The sequence below is a fragment of the Hydra vulgaris genome, chromosome 01 (assembly GCF_038396675.1).
Source record: "Hydra vulgaris chromosome 01, alternate assembly HydraT2T_AEP".
NCBI lineage: Eukaryota > Metazoa > Cnidaria > Hydrozoa > Anthoathecata > Hydridae > Hydra > Hydra vulgaris.
In genome coordinates this window covers 19593735-19616353 of record NC_088920.1, presented here as the reverse complement: position 1 = coordinate 19616353, position 22619 = coordinate 19593735, and the positions used below count along the sequence as shown (strand labels likewise).

The following is a 22619-nucleotide window of genomic DNA, read 5'->3' as shown; positions in this document are numbered from 1 at the left end:
TCCCTTCTCATGATCCACTTATATATTTGGGCATCCGAAATTTTTTCTTAAAAACACAGAGGTTTTAAAAAAGTAACAAAAATGCTCATATTACCCAGACCACTTGGTAATATGAGCACTTTAAATTAGCTTACAAAAAAACATTAATTTTGTAAAAAAAGTACCAACCTGACAATTAGAACTAATTTTTGAAATATGATGATTTGTTATTAACAAAACTTATCATTAAAAGATCAAGATTTAAGCCACTTTTTGTTAAACAATACTACTAAGTTTTCCTCAAGAAAAGAAAAAAAAATTAGTTCGTTATTTTTTCAATTTTATCAACTCAAACCTTTGAACCATAAAAATTCAATTTTTTTGAATTTAAATTAAAGAAAAATATTTAGTATTGTTAAAATAATAAAAAGTTTTGCTATATTTTATTTTTATTCAAAAAACCAATTAAAACCACTGCTTTTTTAGGACTTTAAACTAGGTAATTCCAATGAAAATCACTGGGTAAATTGAGCATGCTCATATTACACAAAAATGGCATCTTTAAATAAAGTCAAAACTAAATAGTTCTATGCATTGTTTTTCAAGCCGAAAAGGATTGAATTTTTAGCTAACATATTTTTCTTTATGAAAAAATTAATTTCATTATTTTAGCACCAAAATTTCGCGCCACAGATTTATTCATGCGTGATGATATTATTTTAAAAACGCAAAATATTTAACAGCGTTTTAATTAGATGATACCCGCTAATTATTGCATATAGATTTACGCTAATTGTACTGATTCCTGTTATCACCATATAAAGTTGATTCAAAAAATACATAGAAACTTTAACTTCACTGCTTACATCTAAGAAATCTTTAAGTATGCTCATATTACCAAGGTGCTCATATTACCCTAATCTACCCTATTATAATAACTCTTAATGCTAATATTAACTTTTTTTATCATGCTTATTAATATATAATTGTTAATACTATCATTATTTATTAGTGATTATTTTATTTTAATTTGCTCTTCAATGTTTTTGTTTTAGCTTTTTTTGTTTATCTTTTTTATTATTATAATTTTTTTATTTATATTTTAATTCTCTATATGTTTTTTAAACATTTTTTTTTAGGTGTCACTGCATTGACTAGATTATTTAATTAACACCTAATCTTAATTATGTAAGTTTATAATTCATTCTTGTAAATTTTCATGTTTTATGGTGAAATAAATGGATAAAAAAAATATCTTAAATAAAAGAATACATTGTCTAAGCAAGGCCGTAGACAACTTTTTTTGATGTTTGAGCAAAGCAACTTTAAAACATGAAGAGAACTCCATATTTAAGTATGACCTTATAAAGTTTACAGTCCCCCTCAAATTTAGGGGGATGTAAACTATATAAGGTCATAAAAGCCGATCAACAAAAAGTTATTGAATCAAATTTGAAATTCATTATTAAATGTAGATTAAGTTTAAGATTGAAAAAAAAATAACAAAATTGACTCATTGCCCTCCTCTTTGGGGGCTGCGGGGGGAGGGAGGTGGTCTAACGTTTTGGGGTTTTTGTTGCTCCCAGTCTCCAATCACGGCATTTTTTTGCATAGCATCCTCTTTTCTCATATATATAAACATACTTAAGTATAGAGTTTTCTCCAAGTTTCAAAGTTGCTTAGCTCAAACATCAAAAAAAGTTGTGTACGGCCTCGTTAAGGTTGAGTTTGAAAAGTTACAAACGGAAGATCAATTTTTCTTGATTTACGTTAATGACTTGAATAAAGCCATAAATTTACTTATTATTATGTTTGCGGACAACGCTAACCTATTTCTTTCTAAAAAAGATATTTAAATTTTTTCCTACAAAGAATGACGAGCTTAAAAACATTTCTACCTGGTTCAAATGTAACAAGTTAACTATAAATACTAATAAAACAAAATATGCTACTTTTTATCCACTTAAAAAAAAAGTATTATTTACCCATAATTATGGCTCCAATCTTTATTGATCAAATTGAGATTAAAAGAGTTTACTTAAATAGTGATTAAAAGTGTAAAGTTTGTAACTTACAACGTTTTTAAGAGTTTTTCCTGGATGAACTTACTACATGGAAACATCACATTAATTACATCAAATAAATAAGATTACTTAATACATCTAAATTACATGTATTCAACACAGCCGACGAAACCAGGGAATGAGGATGAGTGCCCCAACTTTTTTTCTAAAAGACCTTGTTACGTTTTTTTTTTTTTTTTCAAGACAATTCTAGATACAGAATACTTTTTTTAGAATTGACACTCCCAATTCGAAACCCGTGTCGTCGGTCCTGTTCAATGTTTAAAATTTTTCTTTATTTATGTTGTTTTAGGTGAATTTACCATACAATATTACAGCTAATATTACAGAAGATGAAAAACCGTATTAAATACTGATACAGTATTACTCCATGGAAGATGACTACAATCGAAGATTAAGTACAACATTTTTGTGATTTAATATCAAGAAAATATCTCGAGATGAAAGTTTTAGAGTTCATAGTTTCAAACAGAGTATTTGAGTTGGAGTGATCAAACACGGTTAGTACGGATAATGCCAACCTAAAGCTTTAAGCAGACCTAAAAACACCACTTATATGCGGGTTATAATAGCATATGGTTAGACCAAACTCTGGATAAAATTTAAGTTAGATTAGTTTGCTGGTTGAGAATTAATGGCAGTTTGAGTTTATATTTTGTTTCTGTGATAATCGATCACAATTTTCAAAATAAAGTTTTTTTTTTCACTAAAGAAACCCTTGGGGAGATACTTTGCAACTGATGAAATCTTTGACATGACAAAAGACGATGTGAATTTTATATGTTCCGTTTGCATTAGTTTTCATTAAGGAACACATTTTAAAGTTTTCAATTATTTTAGAAAACCTGGTTGAAAGATAAATCTCAAGCAGGCTTTTACAACTAAATTGAAACTTTTGAATGCTTCAATTATGTAAAGAATGTTGGGAACTGAGTTTGAATCTGCAAGTTGCTGGAGCACATCCACACTTTTAAAAAATTTTCTGCATTCATTTTCACTTGAACTGGCCATTAAGATATGGGTTCAGTAAAATGTGGAAGGTAGCTGGCTTGTTGAAATGATGATTAACAACTCCTATAAGGAGATACAATTCCATCGGTCGGATTATTTTCAAAATTATTTGGCACAAACAACAATCCTGCCAAATTGCTGGAAAGACTTAAAGCAAGATTCTAGTAAGTCCAGTGTTCGCAAGCTTTAAATTTGGCAAGACACTTGGATTTGACGTCACACCATGTACATGGGTGGTTACATTAATGGGATTCAAGACCACAAATTATATTTGCAACTTTTATATCGGAAGCCAAAATTAGTTTAACTTCCTTTGCATTAATCAGTGACCAGATTTCTTCAATGTTCGAGTAAGTTTCTGCCAAATCTTCTGATACTGCAACAAGAATTGTTTTTTTTGCAATTTGCAACAAGAAAATTTGTCTCTTAACTTCGGTCTCTTTGCCAGTCCTTTAAGTAGGAGGTTGTTTTTGAGGCGATAAGCTGGAATCAATCCTTAACGCAGTATTACTAATCTTTTTACAAAACTTGAGAAAATCTTTAACACGATCAATTCAGCGCTCACCAAAATATCCACCATAAATTTTGCAAGATTTAATAACTTGATTCACAAGACTTGGTAATTCATTGCATTGAGTAACAACCCGATCTGTGCCAGAATCTTCTTTTCCGTCGGTACTTTTAAAGTCACTGCAGGAGAAAAAATCACGCAATTAATTGAGAGTTTCTAACAAAAATTTGGCTCTACCATTTTGCTGCTTGATGTTTGATTTACAGTTCAATCAATTTCTTTAATCAGCTGTTTGATAGTCCCGTATTTAATTGTACACTTACAAGAGCAAGAGAGGTCAATTTTGACGCACTTGATAGTGGCTTGGCACTACTTTGACCTGAAACCAAAACATACATATTTTACCTTTATATTAAACTTGGTTCAGAAAGTTTGCATTAAACTTTTAAAGTGTTTTTTATTCAAAGTGATTCGAAACTTGTTAAAAATATATTTCCAGAACCTAACTTTTCTCTTTTTTTTTTCATAATTTTGGCTGAATATATAATTAAATATTATTTAAGTATAATTACTTACCGCGGGCATTTGTATTTGGAGACCCTGCTGATTCTTTAGTTGTATAGTTCGTTCAGGGGATATTTCTTTATTAAACAAAAATCTCGAGATGCAATTTCTTTGGCTGCGCAAGCGTCTTTAGCTGCTAAAAATTAAATTTTTTTCCTGAACTTTATTTGAGGGCATTGCTGGGCAAACCTTTTCCTAAATGTTAGAAGTTTGTGCTGCAACGTGTATTTAGTTCCTTTTCAATGGTGGTTGTTCTTCGAAAGTATTTTTTTTTACAGCTTTGCACAACCTATTTTGCAGATTAGGCATTAACACATCGTGCCTTTTGTTTCAGGTCTTACTTGCATTGAATTGAAATTAAACAAATGAGAGAGTAAAATATTTTTCTCCTCATATTTCCTGCGAAAAATTGTTTTACCTGATTCGGAGAGTCCCTGCGGTACCCGAGAATCGCTAATATTGATCTTTATCTTGTACAATTGGCATATTTGATTTACTTGGAAAATAGTAGTCTGTCAACTTTTCAGACAAAGCAAGCACATTAGTTATCAATTTTTATCATCCACCTTTGCTTCATTTGGCATTGTTGCATTTCACTAAATCCAACTGTACTAAATAAAATTAGGCTTTTACAAAGTTTACAAACTTTACTTGAACTTATTAGGGATAAAAATCTACAAATATTATTAATTATAAATAATTAAAATCAAGGAAATAATTACTTAAATTACAAGAAAATATTTCTTTAAGAAGAAAATATTTCTTACATAATTCTTTCCATTAAAAGATAATAGTTATAAAAATAAATGATTTGTCATTTATTTTAATAACTTAATGTTGACTATTTCGATGGTAACTTTGACAATTTCGATGAGATTTTATTTGATGACACATTCTTACAAAAGATTTTTACAGCTCTTCAAAGAACTATTCTCTTTTTCATACGGTTTTTCTCTGACTGGCTCTTCAACCTTTTTATTTCTTAATTATTTTTGTTTTCTTACCTAAATTTTTTTCATGTAGGTATCTTTATTTCAACATTTTTGAACATTTTTATGCATTTTGGTAGTATTTTATATCTTAATTGCATATATTTTCACGCAATGCATGAGCCAAGTTAAACGACACTTTAATTAGCAAACTACTATTTTAGTTAATAAAATGTAAATGTTAGTTGAAGCAATAACGCAATTATAACAAAAACTATTGATATTACATAGTAGAACACTCAGGTAACCATTATTTTGAAAATAGTGACCGTATATCACAGTAATCGGTAACGTTTTGACGTATTAGTAGCGATACTCTAAATTACTCTTAGTATTGCCAAAATTACATGCAGTATTGACAAAGTTACCCGCAGTATTGACGAAATTACCCGCAGTATTGACGAAATCACCCGCAGTATTGCCGAATTATTTAAGAAATCCCAATTTTTGTAATGAGTTTTCATTGACTTATCAAAGTCTTTGAATCAATTGATCACTAAATTCTATTTTAAAAATTAGAGTATTATGGAATCGAAGAAAACGTTTTAATGCTACTTAAAAGTTGTTTTTGCATTTATAAACAGTTCTTTGATATTAATTCAACTGTTTCTTCCGATTTATTAGATTTAACTTGTGGAGTCTTTCAGGGCTCTACATTAGGACCCCTTCTCTTTCTTATTTACATTATAAATCTCCCTAAAGCCACTAATTTAATGACCCTCTTGTTCACTGACGATACAAAATATTTTCTATCTCATAAATGCATAACAACATTGTTTCAAAATATGAACACTGAGTTAACAATTTGTGACTGGTTTAAAATGAATAAATTGTCACTTAATATTTGTGATATGAAATAGACACGTTTGTATCTAACTTCTAAAAAGAAAATACTGCCTAATGAAATGCCCGTTCTTTTTATAGACAAAATGCAAATAAACCTTAGCTGGAAATATCACATAGAATTTTTGCGTGACAAAGTTGCTAAAAGTATATAAAAAATGTATAAAGCCATAAATACTTTGAATAAACACATTTTAACACAATTATATTTCTCTTTTATCAGTTGCCATATAAATTATCCAAACATTTCCTGGGGTAATACTAATAAATCTAAATGATTACCACTTTATTGTTAGCAGAAGGAAGTTTCTCGTCTTACCAATTGTAAAGATAGATTTGCTTATGCCAAGCCTCTATTATTTGAAATGAGCATTCTTAATATTTTTCAGCTGAATATTTTAACATACTTTGTTTTATGTACAAACGTTAAATTAACGCATCTTCTATTCCTTTTCATAATCTATATATATATATCTTATAAAAATAAAAGTAAATACAACTTAAGAAATGATAATTTATGTTTACAACTTTTTTTAAACTAATTTTGGGAAGTCAAGTATTTGATTTCGAGGAGCTTTTCTTTGGATCAGAATAGTTTTAAAAAACTTTGATTTTTTCTTCGATTAGAGTTACCCATTATTCAAAAAATAAATAAATAAAAGAAATCATTTTATTATCCAAAACACATTTTTATATTTTAACACTATAATGTCAAATGAATTCTTAAAACATATATTATACAACATGTAAAAGTGTATTGGATTCTCCTTCTATGTTTTTATAAAAATAGTATTTTAGAAAGTATTTTGAGATAAACAAGTTTTTTTTATATATACTTACGAGATTTTGTTCTTGATATTTTCTTGGTATTTTGTTTTTCTAGATAATTTGCTATTTCTTGATATTTTTCTTTGATATTTGTTTTTAATATTTTTTATATTTTTTCATTGCACATTATATATACTTTATTTTTAAAACGTATATCGTGCTAAACAAATAATGTTTTTATAATACGATTATTTATGAGTTTAGAGTAAAGTTGTAAAACGAAAAATAAGTAAGAAAAGAAAAAAATAATAAATAATAATAAAATAATTAAAATATTTAAAGAATATATATAATAAATAAAAAAACTAAAATGAAAAATAAATAAACTATGTGTTTGCCTGTATATGTATATATTTATGTATATGTGTGTATTTATGCATTTATTCATATATGTACGTATATGTCAATGTGTAGTTGTATATGTACGTATATGAGCTTTAGTTTACTTGTACATATAAGCGCATTTGTATCTTTGAATTTATGTATGTGTAGATATGTATACCTGTGTATGTATATAAACTTTTAACTAGCCTGTTTTGCTGTCTTCATAACCAACCTGTTTATACATTTCACAACATCGAAAAACGTTGACAAAAAGAACTTTTATGATACACGAAGATCTGACGGACACTTTTTAAGAACTGGATGGAAAAAAATTAAAAGGGCAAAAATTACAATAACAATTTCAAGAAAAAATTATAAAAATAATTTCAAGAAGTCTATTTATCCACGCGAAATCATAATATCAAAAATGCTTAACCACAAAGTAGAACAACTGAATACAAAAATGTCTAATATATATAAAGAAAATTAAAACATGAAAATTAAAGTGCACCAACTTTAAAAAACGATTAAGTTTATATCCAAAAAATATAAAAATCTGACGAATTGACCTTTATTAATTAAAAGTATAAAAAATAAAAAAGAAGAAGCGATACTTGCTTGAAAATTATTGATATAAACATTTATTGACTGGAATCAACTTCTTGTAACTAAGATAAGATAATTGATTAAGCGTATCATCGATGTATATCAATGATGTGAAAAAAAAAAAAAAAAATTTTAAGTTTAAATTTAAAGATATTTAAAGTAATGGATATATCAAATTAGTTAAAACAATTTTAACCAGAGATAAGGTGCAGAATATTTAATAAAAAATTTGTTAAACTTTGTTCTGAAAATTTGTTCGTATACAAAATTTTTATTTCTAAGTAAATATTTAATTAATTGGGTTTAAAAAAAAAGGTCTTTAAAGATGAGTAAAATTAAAGTGTTTTTCCAAATGTATGTAAAGCATAAATCGTAACAAACATTGAGTTCGAAAATATTAAGTATTTTTATCTCCATAAATAGGATAGATTAGGGTAATATGAGCCCCTAGGTAAAATGAGCGTACTTAAAGATTTCTTAGATGTAAGCAGTGAAGTTAAAGTTGCTTTGTATTTTTTGAACTGACTTTATGTGGTCATAACAGGAATCAATACAATAAGCGTAAATTTATATGCAGAAATTAGCGGCTATCATCTAAATAAAGAGCTCTAAAATTTTTTGTGTTGTTAAAATATCATCACGCATGAATGTAACTGTGGCACGAAATTTTGGTGCTATTATTATGAAATTATTTTTTCATAAAGAAAAATATGTTAGCTAAAAATCCGTTTTATTTTTGTTTGAAAAACAAGCATAGAAATGATTTTATGTAAATATTTTTGTGTAATAAAATAACAGAGTCTTATACAATTTTGTGTATTAGACTGTTATTTTTAGATGTTTTTGAGCAACTATAGTCAATATGTAGTTTCTATGTAATTTTTGCCTCAAAAGTTTGCAACAAAATCTGTCTTTATTTCAATTTTATAAAAAAAATAATACATGCTACTGTTGTGGTAAATATCATTTTTTAATTTTGAGTCATTGAGCCATTGGAAAAGAATCCATTTAGTTTTATTAATGATTAGAGTTCAATAGTATGTTTTAAGTAAGAAAAATTTGACACCTAAAATACAGTAGGGAAACAGTCGCGCCTTTTAGAGTTTATTAAATCTAAATTTGACTAAAAATGATATCGTCAACTCCAAACTACCAATACTTTGATTTACATTTACACATAAACTTTTGCATACATATTATTGCTCACTTTTTGCATGTTCTGTAACATTTTATTCGTGTCTGATCTACACGAATATACCAAAGATACTTCTGCTGGTCATTTCAGCACACCAAATTAGGCTTCGACTTTTATAAAATATTTTTGCTTTTTTATATAAAAGTATTAATTACATTTATAAAAAAGAAATCAAAAACATTTTTTTCTTTTTTTTTTCTTTTTTATACCTAAAATTTGTCGAGATGTAAAAGTATGCATAAAAAACACTAATATTAATTTTTTATTATGTGATATCATACATTCACAGTTTTAACGATAATCATTTGTATATATTTTATTATTATTACCGGTCGCCACTTTTATAATCACTTTAAGTGCATATTAGTCATTAATAATTTTTTTATTAATAATCTTGAACAACAGCTGTGCTAAATAAAAGTAAAACATCTCAACAAAAAACGTATAAACTAAAAACGATTGCTTCCACGAGTATTAAAGATGCCGGCTACAACAACAACAACAACAATAACAACAACAATAACAACAACAACAACAACAACTACTACTACTACTACTACTACTACTACTACTACTACTACTGCTACTACTACTACTACTACTACTACTACTACTACTACTACTACTACTACTACTACTACTACTACTACTACTACTACTACTACTACTACTACTACTACTACTACTACTACTACTACTACTGCTACTGCTATTGATAAATGAAAGCATCATTGAAACATTGAATTAAAAATAACGGGCGTTTATATAAAAAATTACCCGTAAAACAACTAAATTTATGGCAATCTTCTTGATTTGATGTCATGTAGCTTTGAAAAGCAGTTGTGCTAAAAAAGGATATAAAGTTTTATTAAATGTTATAAACATGGCTTGAAAAAACTAACAACAATAAAAATGTTACATAATATTAACTCACACGAAATAAACGATACTTCTTATAAAAAAATTTTCACATATAATTATGAAAGCATACAAAACATTATTATAGCTGTATTTATATACACGCACTTTTTTAACATATTAGTTTATTTGAAATAAACGTTTTAAATTTTAAAAAATGAAATTAAATGAAGCATTTAATATCTGAAAGAAAAACCTTGTTTTTTTAGATGTTTTTGTTTGCATAAACACATAGTATGTTTGATTTTTCATAAAACAATGATGATTCTGATACGAAATATGACACTTCAATTAAAAATTATGTAAATCACATTTTTTTAAATCACGTGTAAATGATATACTATATATTAAGGTTAAGAGTTTGTTACTGACTTATTCTATGTAAAAGAATATGATAAAAATCTTTTATAGGGTAGATTTGGGTAATATTTACACCGAGGTAATATGAGCATATCAAAAGATTTCTAAGTTGCAAGCAGTGAAGTTTAAGTTGCATTGTATTTTTTGAACTGACTTTATGAGGTCATAAAAGAAAGCAATAATAATAGTGCAAATTTATACGCAATAATTCACGCTTCCATCTTTTTTTTTTTTTTTTTTGTAGTTATTTTAGGTGCTCCTAGAAGTCTTTACGGTCTTATCATAGAGCACCACATGAGAGCATTTAGCAAGAGGTTCACGCCTCCTTCCGTACCAATGTCGCTTGTTGGGCTAAAGCTGGTCGTGAACCACGGACCTCTGGGTTCTGAGCCAGAACTCTAACCACTGCGCCACGGCTGCTCAATTAAAACCGGCTTTGTCAAAAATTAAAATCGGCGTCATCTAATTAAAACGCAACTCAATTATTTGTGATTTTAAATTGTTATAACTACACATAAAAGAATCTGTGGTTCAAAATTTTGATGTTGAAATATAGATTAATTTTTTTTCGTAAAGATATCAATATTAGCTATAAATCCGTTCCATTTTTTTGACTTCATTTAAAAACACCATTTTCGTGTAATTTGAGGATGCTCAAATTACCCAATATATTTTTTTTTTACCTATCTAGTTTAAAGTCTTAAAAGTAATATTGTTTCAATAAAAGGTAGCTTAAAGTTTGATCTTTTAATAAAGAAATTTGTTTATAACGAATCATTATATTTCACAAATTAGTTCTAACCCAGCCGACATCTTGTATTGTAAATAGCCAGAGTATTTATCACGTATTATATACCGCTGATGATACCAGATTAATGCGCATTTAGTTTTAAGTTTTTAATTAATACGTATAGATAATACGTATATATAATATGTACATAAAGTAATACGTATAATTGTGCCCGGTTTTTTTAAATAAACAGAAAAATGAATATTTGGGTGCAAAGCGCATGGGTACACTTGAATCGCAAGATCAAAATTAAAATAACCAAGAAGTTTAGTGAGAAGTCCTTATTAAGTTTATGTAACTTTTAAAATTGTCTAAAATTATTATCTTGTTTTAATAAAAATTCTATAACTATATTCTGTCAGGAATATTCAGGTATATACGAGTAAAGTCTGTATATTGCATTTGTGATATAACGGGTGATTCGGAAGTTATCGGACAAAATAAAAACGTCAATAACTTATTTATAAATAAAAAAAAAAAACTACTATTATATTTTTTTTAAATAAAGCACTTATCTTTTAATAAAATATATTGTTTTTTATATAAAAAAAAACCATCTGCAATTGATCTCAATTTTGCTCTGACGCCTTTCATATGCGACTGTAAAAAGTTTAAATCAATTTCTTGTAGTTTTAGTTTAATGCGATCAATCAAAACTTGCTCTGTTGAAGCTTGCCAATCTCCCTCGAAAACCTTCTGTGCCAAATGTCCCCAAAAATTTTCAATTGGTTGTGCTTGAGGCACATCAGGGGGATTGGATTCTTTACCAACGTAATAGACATATTAGTCCATCCAATTTAGAGAATCTTTAGAATAATGAGAACTTGCTAAATCTGGCCAAAATAAATAGTTAAAGTCTCCATGATACTTGTGAATAAATGGAAGAAGTCGTTTTTCTAAACATTCATTAATATAGATGGATGAATTGATCGCTACAGCCTTGGAAGTACGAAAAAATGACTCGGACATACCACGGTCAGATATGACTATCCACATTAATAATTTTTTTGGAAATTTCTCTTTTCCTATAAAACGAACACTTTCTGGGCATGTCTTTTTGTTGTTTGTTTAGTATTCAGAATTTACAGGCATGTTGTCCCCTGCAAAACAAAAGTGTTTTTCGTCATCGATGACTAGAAGCGATTTTGTATTATAGAGTTGGTTAACTAGTTTCCTGCTTCTTTTCTTTGCCTTTCTTTGTTGTTCTATAATGTATTTTGGAGTCGTTTCACGTTTTCTATATTTATAATTCATTTTTTTTAACTGACGACCAATTGTCGATTGATTTACACCGAATTTAATACCTATTTTTCTCTGACTGACCCCTTTTCGATTGTTGACAAGTATCATATATTGTACTTCGAGCAAATCTTTCCTTTTCAAAATGATTTACGATTTTTTTTATTTTTAGATTAGGTTTATTTACAAAAAACCTTTTTAGTCGCTTTCGAAAAGATTCTCATTCAGCTGCATCTGACCTCATTTTAAATAATTGTGTTTCAAATAAAAAAGTTTATATTTTAACGTTTATGCCTACGCATAAAACCACAAAAACTAATTATTATGCTCAAATAATGAAATTAGGATTTATCCGATAACTTTCGCATCACCCGTTATGTGAAATGTTTTAGCAGAACAATATCTCTTCTGAAGAGATATTCTTCTAATAAAGTATTTCACATGTATCAATGCTTTCATTTATATAATACTATATAATATATAAATAATATTATATAATTGTGTTATATATTTACAAGTTCATTAATATAATATTAAGTTATAAGAAAAGATTTCAGTTAAATCCTGTCTTATAACATAATCGTTCAGTTAAAGCACTATCACAGTTATTATTTTAATAAATGATGTTATCATTTAAAACTCATCAGTGCAAATTGTAACGGGAATTTATTTATAGTCACTTAATATAAGTCATAATAGACAGAAGACACAAAAAAAATCTGAAGTATAGATAGAATAAATCTATCTGTACAGTAAAACAGGGTGAGTAGAAACAATTTTCAACTTTGGTTTGAAGTTTTGCATATTTGCAGTTGTTCTAGATAAACAAGTTTTTGCCCAAACAAATGTCTCTGTTAGACCTATTTGTTTATGGTTATTTAACTTTTAATTTTAACTTATTTTAAAGAAAAAAATTAAAACACGGTGTTTCTAGTCACCCCGCAAATTGGGGTGAATAGTGCATTAATTTCATGTTTTTTCTTTTGAAACGAAACGGGGGTTGTCCCAAATCAGAAATTTTTGATCAGTTTGTTTTTTCAGATATGGAAGAGCAAATGTCAGTACCCAATCTTCAAAGCAAAAGGAATCAAACCAGCTAGACTTTCTTCCATTGTTCCTGGCGTTTTTTGGCCCACCCTCTGTTCAGCTTTGGTACAAGTGCATTGCCTGTACACAACGTAAGGGGGTAAAATAGTGCCATCAGCAGTGGCTGCAAACATCACAGACGTAGATGCCTTTAATGAGGTATTACTCACTTATTTCAACTTAACTTTCTTTAAAATGTTACTGAAAAAAGCTGCATTCAAACAAGGCGATCCAGTCTCAACACTCAAAGATCGCAAAAATAAGAATAATAAAAGTTTCAAAAGACACAGCAAAGGTACTCTCTGATGAAACAGAAAGAATGATGGTGCATGCATTCCACTCACTTAGTGCCTAGTGTTATGGTTAAATCCAAAATGAGCTCATTTGTAACTGACTACCTTAAACGTGAAGATAAATTGCACTTATTCAAAAATGGAAAGCCTTGGCTCCAAATATTCAATTTTAAAATCAGGTTGGACTGAGCACGATAAAATTATTGAACAGCTGAAAGAAATATCTTTATCCAAAACTGAGCAAATTGGTGATATTATAGTACTAGATGGGCATACCACTCACATGAGTTTGGAAGCATTGTTACTGTGCAAAAAATACAAAATAATCTCGATTTGTCTCCTAGAGCATTCTTAACATTTTCTAAAACCATTGGATAGAAGTGTCTATTGCCATTTCAAACAAGCGTGGAAGTAAAAATTTCTAACAGCAGCACCAGTAACATCTTCCTCAGTCACTGCATTATCATCATCAACTGCCGTCGCAGCGCCTACTCCATCTACACGCCAGTTATCATCTCTATTAACTACACCAGATTTAAGTTTTAATAGGAATCAAGCACGTGTTGACTCAACACGTGTCTAATTGCTATTAAAACTTGAAGCTGGCGTAGTTGGTAATCACTGGCGTGATTAGTTGATAAAGATGATAACTTGTCATTACTATAATCTTTAAGAAGGAAGAGGACTCATTGATTCATTCTTTATGGCCCTCATGGTCTTACTTGGAACCTTAGTCATTATTACAGGGATCTTTACGGTAAAAATTAGTAATAACAAAAAAAAAAAAAAAAAAATACAAGAGGTTGTTAGATAAAAGAAAAGAAAAAAACAGCTAACTTTCTGGAGGGTTCAATTGAATTGTGGAGAAAGCGGCATTTTCTTTGGTGTGCGTTATATATATCAAAGGTCATTAAAAGTTTGTCGTTTGACGTTTATAAACAACACTAAAAAAAAACTTTGAAAGAGAGAAATATTATTGTATAAGTAATATTAAACTTAGGATAAAATTTATTATATTGCGGAAATTTACAAACGTTTATAGTTTAGTAAACTAATTAAACAGCATAACCAAGGTAAATAAGTTTTAAGTACATAATACTTGTGTAAAATATTTTAAATCTAATTTTTAAAAATAATTTTATTAATTATTTATAGGTATATAATAAATTATTTGTAAACAATTTATAAATAAATTACTTGTAAATTTTTAAAAATAAATTACTTTTAAATAGAGACTGTTAAAGACTTATTGTTTAAATAATATTACTAATATTATTATTTATACTATTCTAACAATGTAAATCTATAAATCTATTTAAAATCTGTAAATCTATTTAAATGTAAATGTATTTAAATGTAAATGTATTTAAATCTATGTAAATCTATTTATCTGTAAATCTATTTAAAAAAAAAATTGTTTCTTAAATTTATTAATGATTATAAAAATTATAACAATGAATTTGTTTAAAATTGCTTTGGTATTCTTTAGTTTTTAAATTCATAAATATAGTCGTTAGTGGTAAATGTTTAATATTCATATTATTACTGTTAACATGATAATAATAACAGCATCAATAACAATATTGATAACAATGATCATAACAATAACAGCAGCAACAACAATGATAAAAATAATCAAATATACTTGTAAGAATAGTAAAATAACAATACTAGTAGTATTTATTAACAAATAGTTTTTTATTAACAATTTTTTTATTAACTATTTATTTAAAATTACTAGTATTTAGTTACAATACTAGTAGTAGTATTTGTATAAATAATAACAGTAGTAACAATGATAACTGATTTTTTTATTAATAATAATATAAAAATAAATATTTAGAGTATAGTGTTGTAAAAAAAGAACATATTTATTATTAGAGTAATTAAAATGTTAAAAATATTTGGTATGAATTTATTCTAGCACAAAATATGAGCAGCAAAAAGTTGGCAACTCAATTATCTGCTGCTGTTTCTGCAGTTATTATTCCAACTTTTTTAAATTCAGATTCAGAGGTATATATTTAGCTTAATTGAGTTTTTATTATATGTTTCGATGTTTTTGTTTCAATTTAACTAACAAGCAGTTTTAAAAAAGTTTAAATACAGTTTTAAATGGTGTTATATTTTCAAAATGGTTCCACAGTGGTGTTTGATTATGATATAATGAATAATTATTTGACAGAAGCTATTTTTGATGGATGAGAATTTAAGTTTATAATGCCAATTGTTTATCAACATTTAAAATGTTTGTTATAAAAATAAACATATGTTACTATGTAATTTATGAAGAGCAATTGAGAGTAAGTATAAACAATGGATTATTCAGTGTATTAACTACTTTTTTTTATTCAAAACAAATAACTCAAAAAATCGATATTAATCTGCCACACATGAGTGATGTAAAACTGCTAATATATTTTTACCCATCTGATAAAGATTATCAATGTTTTGGCCTATAGCAATATTGTAGTAATTTTGAATTTTGTTAATTTTGTTTTCAGTCAGCCTACCTTTGCCACCAAGTGACTTTTTATCTTCAAGATCATTTTTGTTGGTACATTTTTTTAAGTTTTATAGTCTAGTGCCCATACATTTCTGGACATGACTTACACATTCACCTTTTTTAACTGTCTGTCCTGGATAGGGATTAGCTGCAAGTATTGCTGGATGCAAGTAAGTTTCACCATCACCAATGTATCAAAGATATCTTAATTTTCTTGCCTCAATGTAGAACTGAAAACATTCATCAATACCCTTTGCCTCCAATGATCCAGCTGATCCTTTGTGATTTTTTGAGCAGACATGATTGTCTTTAAACATCATATCTTTTGATGAACCTTTGTGTGGATTCAATACTCACAAGATTTGCACTTCTTAGAAAGTCTGCAATAATCTATACATTTTTCATTTGTTTTGGTAATTATGGTAACAAGTTTATTGAGTGATGAGCATCCTCTCTTTTGCCAAGCTCCGTCCCCTGAAATGTCCTCATCGACTACTATATGATCATTATAATTTTTTTCAAACTTATTATTCTTACTTCTTTAACTGCAGCATTCATGCTAGCTTCGGCAATGTAATTGTAAGAGTTAGCAATTTCTTCACTTAAAGAATTAAAAGAAGATTTGTTTATAGGATCAGGTATATTCATTAAACTACAGAATTTTTAAACTAGAGTATCCTTTACCTATTTCTCAAAAAGCTAATATAATTCTTAAATTAATGTCAAAACTTTTCGGACCGGCTGTAACTGGTTTGCTTATAGTTTTACTAGAATGAAACATTTGCTCCTATTGGCAAGATGCACAGGAAATAAATATACAGTGTGATAAAACATTTTTAAGTTTAGCATCATGGTTATAAGTCACATTGGCAGAACATTTTAGACAGCAGCCAATAACAGTTATTATTTCTTCTAAAATGTTTGTGTTTATAAAAATATAGCAGTTATTGAGTGATCATCATTAGCAGAAAAATTATTTTTATTTACAAAATCATTATTTATAATATCTATGAAGATTTACTACTAGAACTGGATGACAATATGTTCATTTTTTTTGCTGAGCTACATTTGAATTGTAATTCTTGTAAATTAGATTTTCTTCAGCTACAATGTTTGATGATTTATGTTGGTTTTTTCTGAAGAGTCTACGTTTACGCTATACCTTATTTCTTTTATCTTTGTTTTCCATTATTTTAGTAATTATTTAACCAAGGTATGAACTAAGGTAAGAACACAGAAAATTAGCCAAAGATAGATGTGGTTGTTGTATAGTAAATAGATATATAGCAAAGAAATGCATTAAAAACAGGCTTGGTCGGGAAAGGCGTGCGATCGCACTCTGATCTTGACCACGCATACAATATTTAGTTGCGACAACTTGCCCACGGCTTCATAGATGTTTTGAGAACATTTCAAAAAATAATCAAGCGCAAAAAAGTTCAACTGGACCGATGAGAGACAATTACAAAAATTAAAAGCTTCCTGATTAAATTGTTATAAAATAAGTTTAGAATAATTAATAAACTTCGTCTTTTATAATTAAGCGACACTCTTTTATATAAAGTAAAAACTTACTATTAATAATTGTTTAATAAAGAAACAATTGTTATTCAATTTATCAAAGAGTTTAGTATAATTTCTTTTATTTGAGTACTTCTGATTTATTTCAACAAGATTCTAATAAACAAATGTTTGTTGATTTATTTAATAAATAAAAAAGTCAATCTTTTTTTAACCATTTCGCGCTTTACGTAGTTGGCCTGAGTTTTGTTTTTACAAATTACATACGATTCTTTGTAGTACGACGAACAAAAGAAACAATTAAATCATTCAGTTACTATGACATCTTCATAGATGTTTTGAGAACATTCAAGTATGTTTCCATGTTTGTCCGCATAACAATAAGTTTTAAAAATACACGCAAAAAAATTAAATTCATAACTTTAATCTTTACTAATTAAATGATTTTATATTGACGAATGCTTTAAAAAGATTCGCTAATATAAATTTGTTTTGTTTTAATACGTTGACTTATTGTTGGAGCCACACACACACAGATGTTTAAAAGATTTAATAAAATGGCAGAGTATAAACTTTTTAATAACATATTTTGATCTATATTATTAAAAAGTTTTATATATACAGCATATAATATATACATATATTAGCTTATACGCTGCCTTTTTATTAAATTCAACTTATTTATGCAATCGTATAACAAGAATATGACAATCAAAGATATCATATATATAATGCTAAATATATTTTCGTCCTTCAGGACTCTTAAGTAATGTACATAAATATAAAATTATGTGGGATAAAATTTATATTACAAATTTTTTATCCGTCCGATTCAGATATAGAACTTATATCTTCACTGGTGCAGCTTTCTTCGCTACTATAATCAGTGGCAATACTAGCATTAGCTGAATCAAGGAAAAAAACTCTTTGCCTATCTAAGAAAATATCCACAGCACGACTTAAAATATCATCGCGTTCTTGTTGAGTGAAATTCGTGTCATTCCCTGCTATGATTATTGAGTCTTCCATTGTTGAGTGGTTCATCTTTAAACGCCTATCAGTCAAAATCACAGTCAAAATACTGAAAACGCGTTCGACAGCTGAATTAGAACCAGCAATACACATCAGAAGTTCAACTAAAAGACTCAAGTTTGGAAACTTAATTTTATAATAAAGAAAAATATTCTGCCATATTTGCAATGGTGTGAGTGCAGTGGTGTACTGCGCATTTATTAATAGTTTTGCAGCTCTCCATTCCGAAAGAACCATTTTAAAATCCATTCCTAATTTTTCTAGAGGGTAAAAAAATTCGTTTAGCAATAAAGATATGCTGGCATCACCATACATGCTGACTGCTGTCCATACTTGCGGATCTAACCAATCCATTGATTCGAATATGGGATTTAACAGCGAACTAAATCATACTTGCGGATCTAACCAATCCATTGATTCGAATATGGGATTTAACAGCGAACTAAATCTATCGTTTATTAATGGCAGAATGATTTCAATTGCTAATTTTCTTACTTTAATGGCAGAATGAATACATTCAAAGTTAAGATTAGCCGTATTGTTGAGTTCAATCTCAACAAACTCAGGGTTTGATTTTTTCAATTCGTTACCTTCTTTGAAATACGAAGAAAGAAGATTGGTTGAACCATCTTTTTCATTGATTATAAACTTGAGTAAATATGAATCAATAATATTATCAATATCTTCATGGCTTAATTCCGCTAAGCTAGCCTTTGTTATATCCACCGCTGGTTTTAACTCATTCACCATTAACATTTGTTTTTCAAAAACCAATGATAATGGTGATAACTTTTCTAAGATGTCCAAATAACTACAAACCATACATAATAGTCTGTAGTCATGCAACCGTTTGGACAATCCAGAAAGTTTAGCACGCATATCTGCTTTAGTGTCGCGATCAGCAAGAGTATTATCGAAACCCACAATAAGCGAAGGCCAATTATGTAAAAGTTTTGTAAAGCCGCGTCTCCTGTGACTTATAAAGCGCGTTCCAAATATTTTAGGCAACGTGTAATATGTAATGTTCAAAGCCTCAGCAGCTTTTTTAACTGCGCATTTTAGCTTTCCAGAATTGCGAAATAAATTAAATATGGAAATGTAAAAACGTTCACACTCTTTATACTGGGAAATATCTTTCACAGCATCTTTTATTGCTAATTCTAAACGATGGTTTACGCAGTGAATTTTTATCAGCCACATTCTATCTTTTTTTAATTGTGTTAACACGCCATTATAAATTCCAAAATTAACGCAAGCTCCGTTGGCCGTAGCGCTTACAAGTTTGTATTTGACGCAGTTAAAGGAACACTACCGGTTTCAATAAAAATGCTATCAATAGCCTTTTTAATGGTATTGGCATTCATACCACCCAAACTGTTCATATCAAGTAAAGAAACTACAAAACAGGCAGGGGTCCCTTCGCGTTCAACGCGCACAAGAATCAACTCTTTTTCATCCTTTGTTTTTCTAGCCTGAGAACCATCGGAAAGAATGGAGAAAAAGTTTGTTTCATTGACAATTTTAGCAACTTTTTCTTTAATGGCACTGGCAATGCATGAGATATATTCACGTGCTAAAAAAGAAATTAAAAACAATAAAATAAAAAAATAATAATAAAACTAATATTTTTCAAATTAAAAAATAAAATGGATAAATCAAAAGGATAAGACCATTCGAATGTAAAATCTTAAAAAAAAAAAAAAATTAAACTTTCATTATAATAGTAACGTAACTTTAATTTGATTTTTTCATTTGAATTATTTTATTAAATTACGAAAAAGAAACTGAACCTAAAAATCAATAACCTGCTTTATTGTTGTCTTTTCCTTGTAAAAGGAGTGCACCATTAAGTCTTTGGCATTTGATCAGTGTCTTGAAATGGCTATGTGGCATGCTTGGTTTTAGAGCCATTTCATAGGCTGTTCTAATCATCTTTAATAACGCTTCGCGGTTGTCTTGTGTAATAGTTAACAAGTTTTCCATATCGAGGTTAGCAATACAACTACTTCCAGGATCTTCTGAGTTACCATTATCAATCAGCACCGCTAATCTATGGCTTTGCCCTCTAAGATGGCGATCAACCTTTATTATTATCAAAGAAAAAATCACGGTTCAAATTAAGCAATTTTCTAAAAAATTTATTCACTTAGTAATATAGTAAATTATAAGATAACTACAGTTATAAGTTATATAATGGTAGAAAAATTATGTTTAAATTAATTCCTGGAGTCACAAATTAAGAACAAGCTAATTATTTTAATTTTACCTGATACTTTGTCACCACACAAGTTCCCTCCGTAAACGCTGTCAAAGAATGATTTGATACTCCTTTAACTAAAGCATCCGTTAAAATTTCAGTTTTGTTCCTAGCACAAATCTTACACCATATTTTGACAACTAAGCAATTTTCTTCCGTGTATCCAATAACTGATTCTTTCCCCCACGAAAGAAAAGTTTTTAAGTTCTTAGATATTGGTTTACTATCTTGAATTTTTTTTGCTTCAGATGTCATTCTTACAAATTTGTTATACTTAAACTTAAATTTACTTATTTCTGTTTTAAATACTTATTAAAATGAAAAATAAAAAAAAAGCCCACTTACTATTCATAATCAGTGGTAAAGCAGTTCCGCTTCCTCCTCGTAATTTATTTTTACCTTTTGAGTTTAATCATAAAAAAATGCTTTCAGATAGTTTGACGTATTTAAAATTTGGTTTTGGTTAGTAAAATAAAAAATAAAAATATAATTCATTTGGAATGTAATTTTTTTGGATACTGATCATTATAGACCGCTAATTCAGGGGTCTAGCACATTGCGGAATTGTTTTTAACATTTTTAAAGATACTGCTAAAAACAACGTTCTAACATTGTCATAGTAACTGAATGATTTAATTGTTTCTTTTGTTCGTCGTACTACAAAGAATCGTATGTAATTTGTAAAAACAAAACTCAGGCCAACTACGTAAAGCGCGAAATGGTTAAAAACAGATTGACTTTTTTATTTATTAAATAAATCAACAAACGTTTGTTTATTAGAATCTTGTTGAAATAAATCAGAAGTACTCAAATAAAAGAAATTATACTAAACTCTTTGATAAATTGAATAACAATTGTTTCTTTATTAAACAATTATTAATAGTAAGTTTTTACTTTATATAAAAGAGTGTCGCTTAATTATAAAAGACGAAGTTTATTAATTATTCTAAACTTATTTTATAACAATTTAATCAGGCAGCTTTTAATTTTTGTAATTGTCTCTCATCGGTCCAGTTGAACTTTTTTGCGCTTGATTATTTTTTGAAATGTTCTCAAAACATCTATGAAGCCGTGGGCAAGTTGTCGCAACTAAATATTGTATGCGTGGTCAAGATCAGAGTGCGATCGCACGCCTTTCCCGACCAAGCCTGATTAAAAACCATGTAACTTACTGCAACAAAAGCATTTATTATTTAACAAAAAGTAGTTTTAGAGTAGCAGTCACCACGCAGTTTTTTTCTGAATTTTAATGGTATTTTGTAAGATAACTTGCTTTTTAGCTACATAAAAATGAAACAATCCCTTGCTGTGGGAAAAATTAAAAATAGCCTAACCCGCATTATTAAAAAACTGGTTTTTAAAAGGGTTAGCTTTATTTTTATATAAAACTAACTCAAAATTTGTAATTTACGATAATTATTTACTTAAAAACTTTAAAATTGAAAATATGATTTTTTTGATTTTTAATAGTCGTCTACCACCTTAAGGGAACTAGTAATGACTTGTTATACTGAGTGATTATGATTTTGCTGATCATGGCTTTTGTAAAACTGGTGAACTAAATTAAGTAAACTCTTTTTATATCTGCACTCATTTTTTATAAATTGAATTATTAAGTTGGTACTTATTGTTTTATGAATTCTGAAGTTAAGATAAGGTCACATTGATATAATCAAAAACAAA

The 22619-nt window shown here is 28.2% G+C and overlaps 2 protein-coding genes across 25 annotated transcripts in view; both read right to left on the bottom strand.

The window, feature by feature from the left end:
- LOC136075178 (uncharacterized) overlaps positions 1–22619 on the bottom strand; it is a 41168-nt gene that overhangs the window by 11541 nt on the left and 7008 nt on the right. For 6 of the 24 annotated variants that reach the window (XM_065787610.1, XM_065787622.1, XM_065787608.1 and 3 more), the window contains exons 1-3: positions 9869–10010; positions 9712–9779; positions 7341–7450 (exon numbers count right to left, since the gene is read on the bottom strand). In XM_065787610.1, coding sequence (XP_065643682.1) covers positions 7341–7377 — 37 coding nt within the window. In that variant the 5' untranslated portion in view covers positions 7378–7450; positions 9712–9779; positions 9869–10010. Of the gene's footprint in view, positions 1–4567; positions 4761–6821; positions 6972–7311; positions 7451–9711; positions 9780–9868; positions 10034–22619 lie in introns of those variants that run through there. The other 18 variants (XM_065787617.1, XM_065787620.1, XM_065787619.1 and 15 more) reach the window with 9 other exon arrangements.
- Positions 19954–21271, bottom strand: LOC136074992 (uncharacterized). Its single transcript, XM_065787174.1, has 3 exons — positions 20946–21271; positions 20485–20761; positions 19954–20252 (listed from the first exon to the last, which is right to left on the bottom strand). The coding sequence occupies exons 1-3, from the start codon at positions 21189–21191 to the stop codon at positions 19954–19956; spliced, it is 822 nt and encodes a 273-aa protein (XP_065643246.1). The 5' UTR covers positions 21192–21271.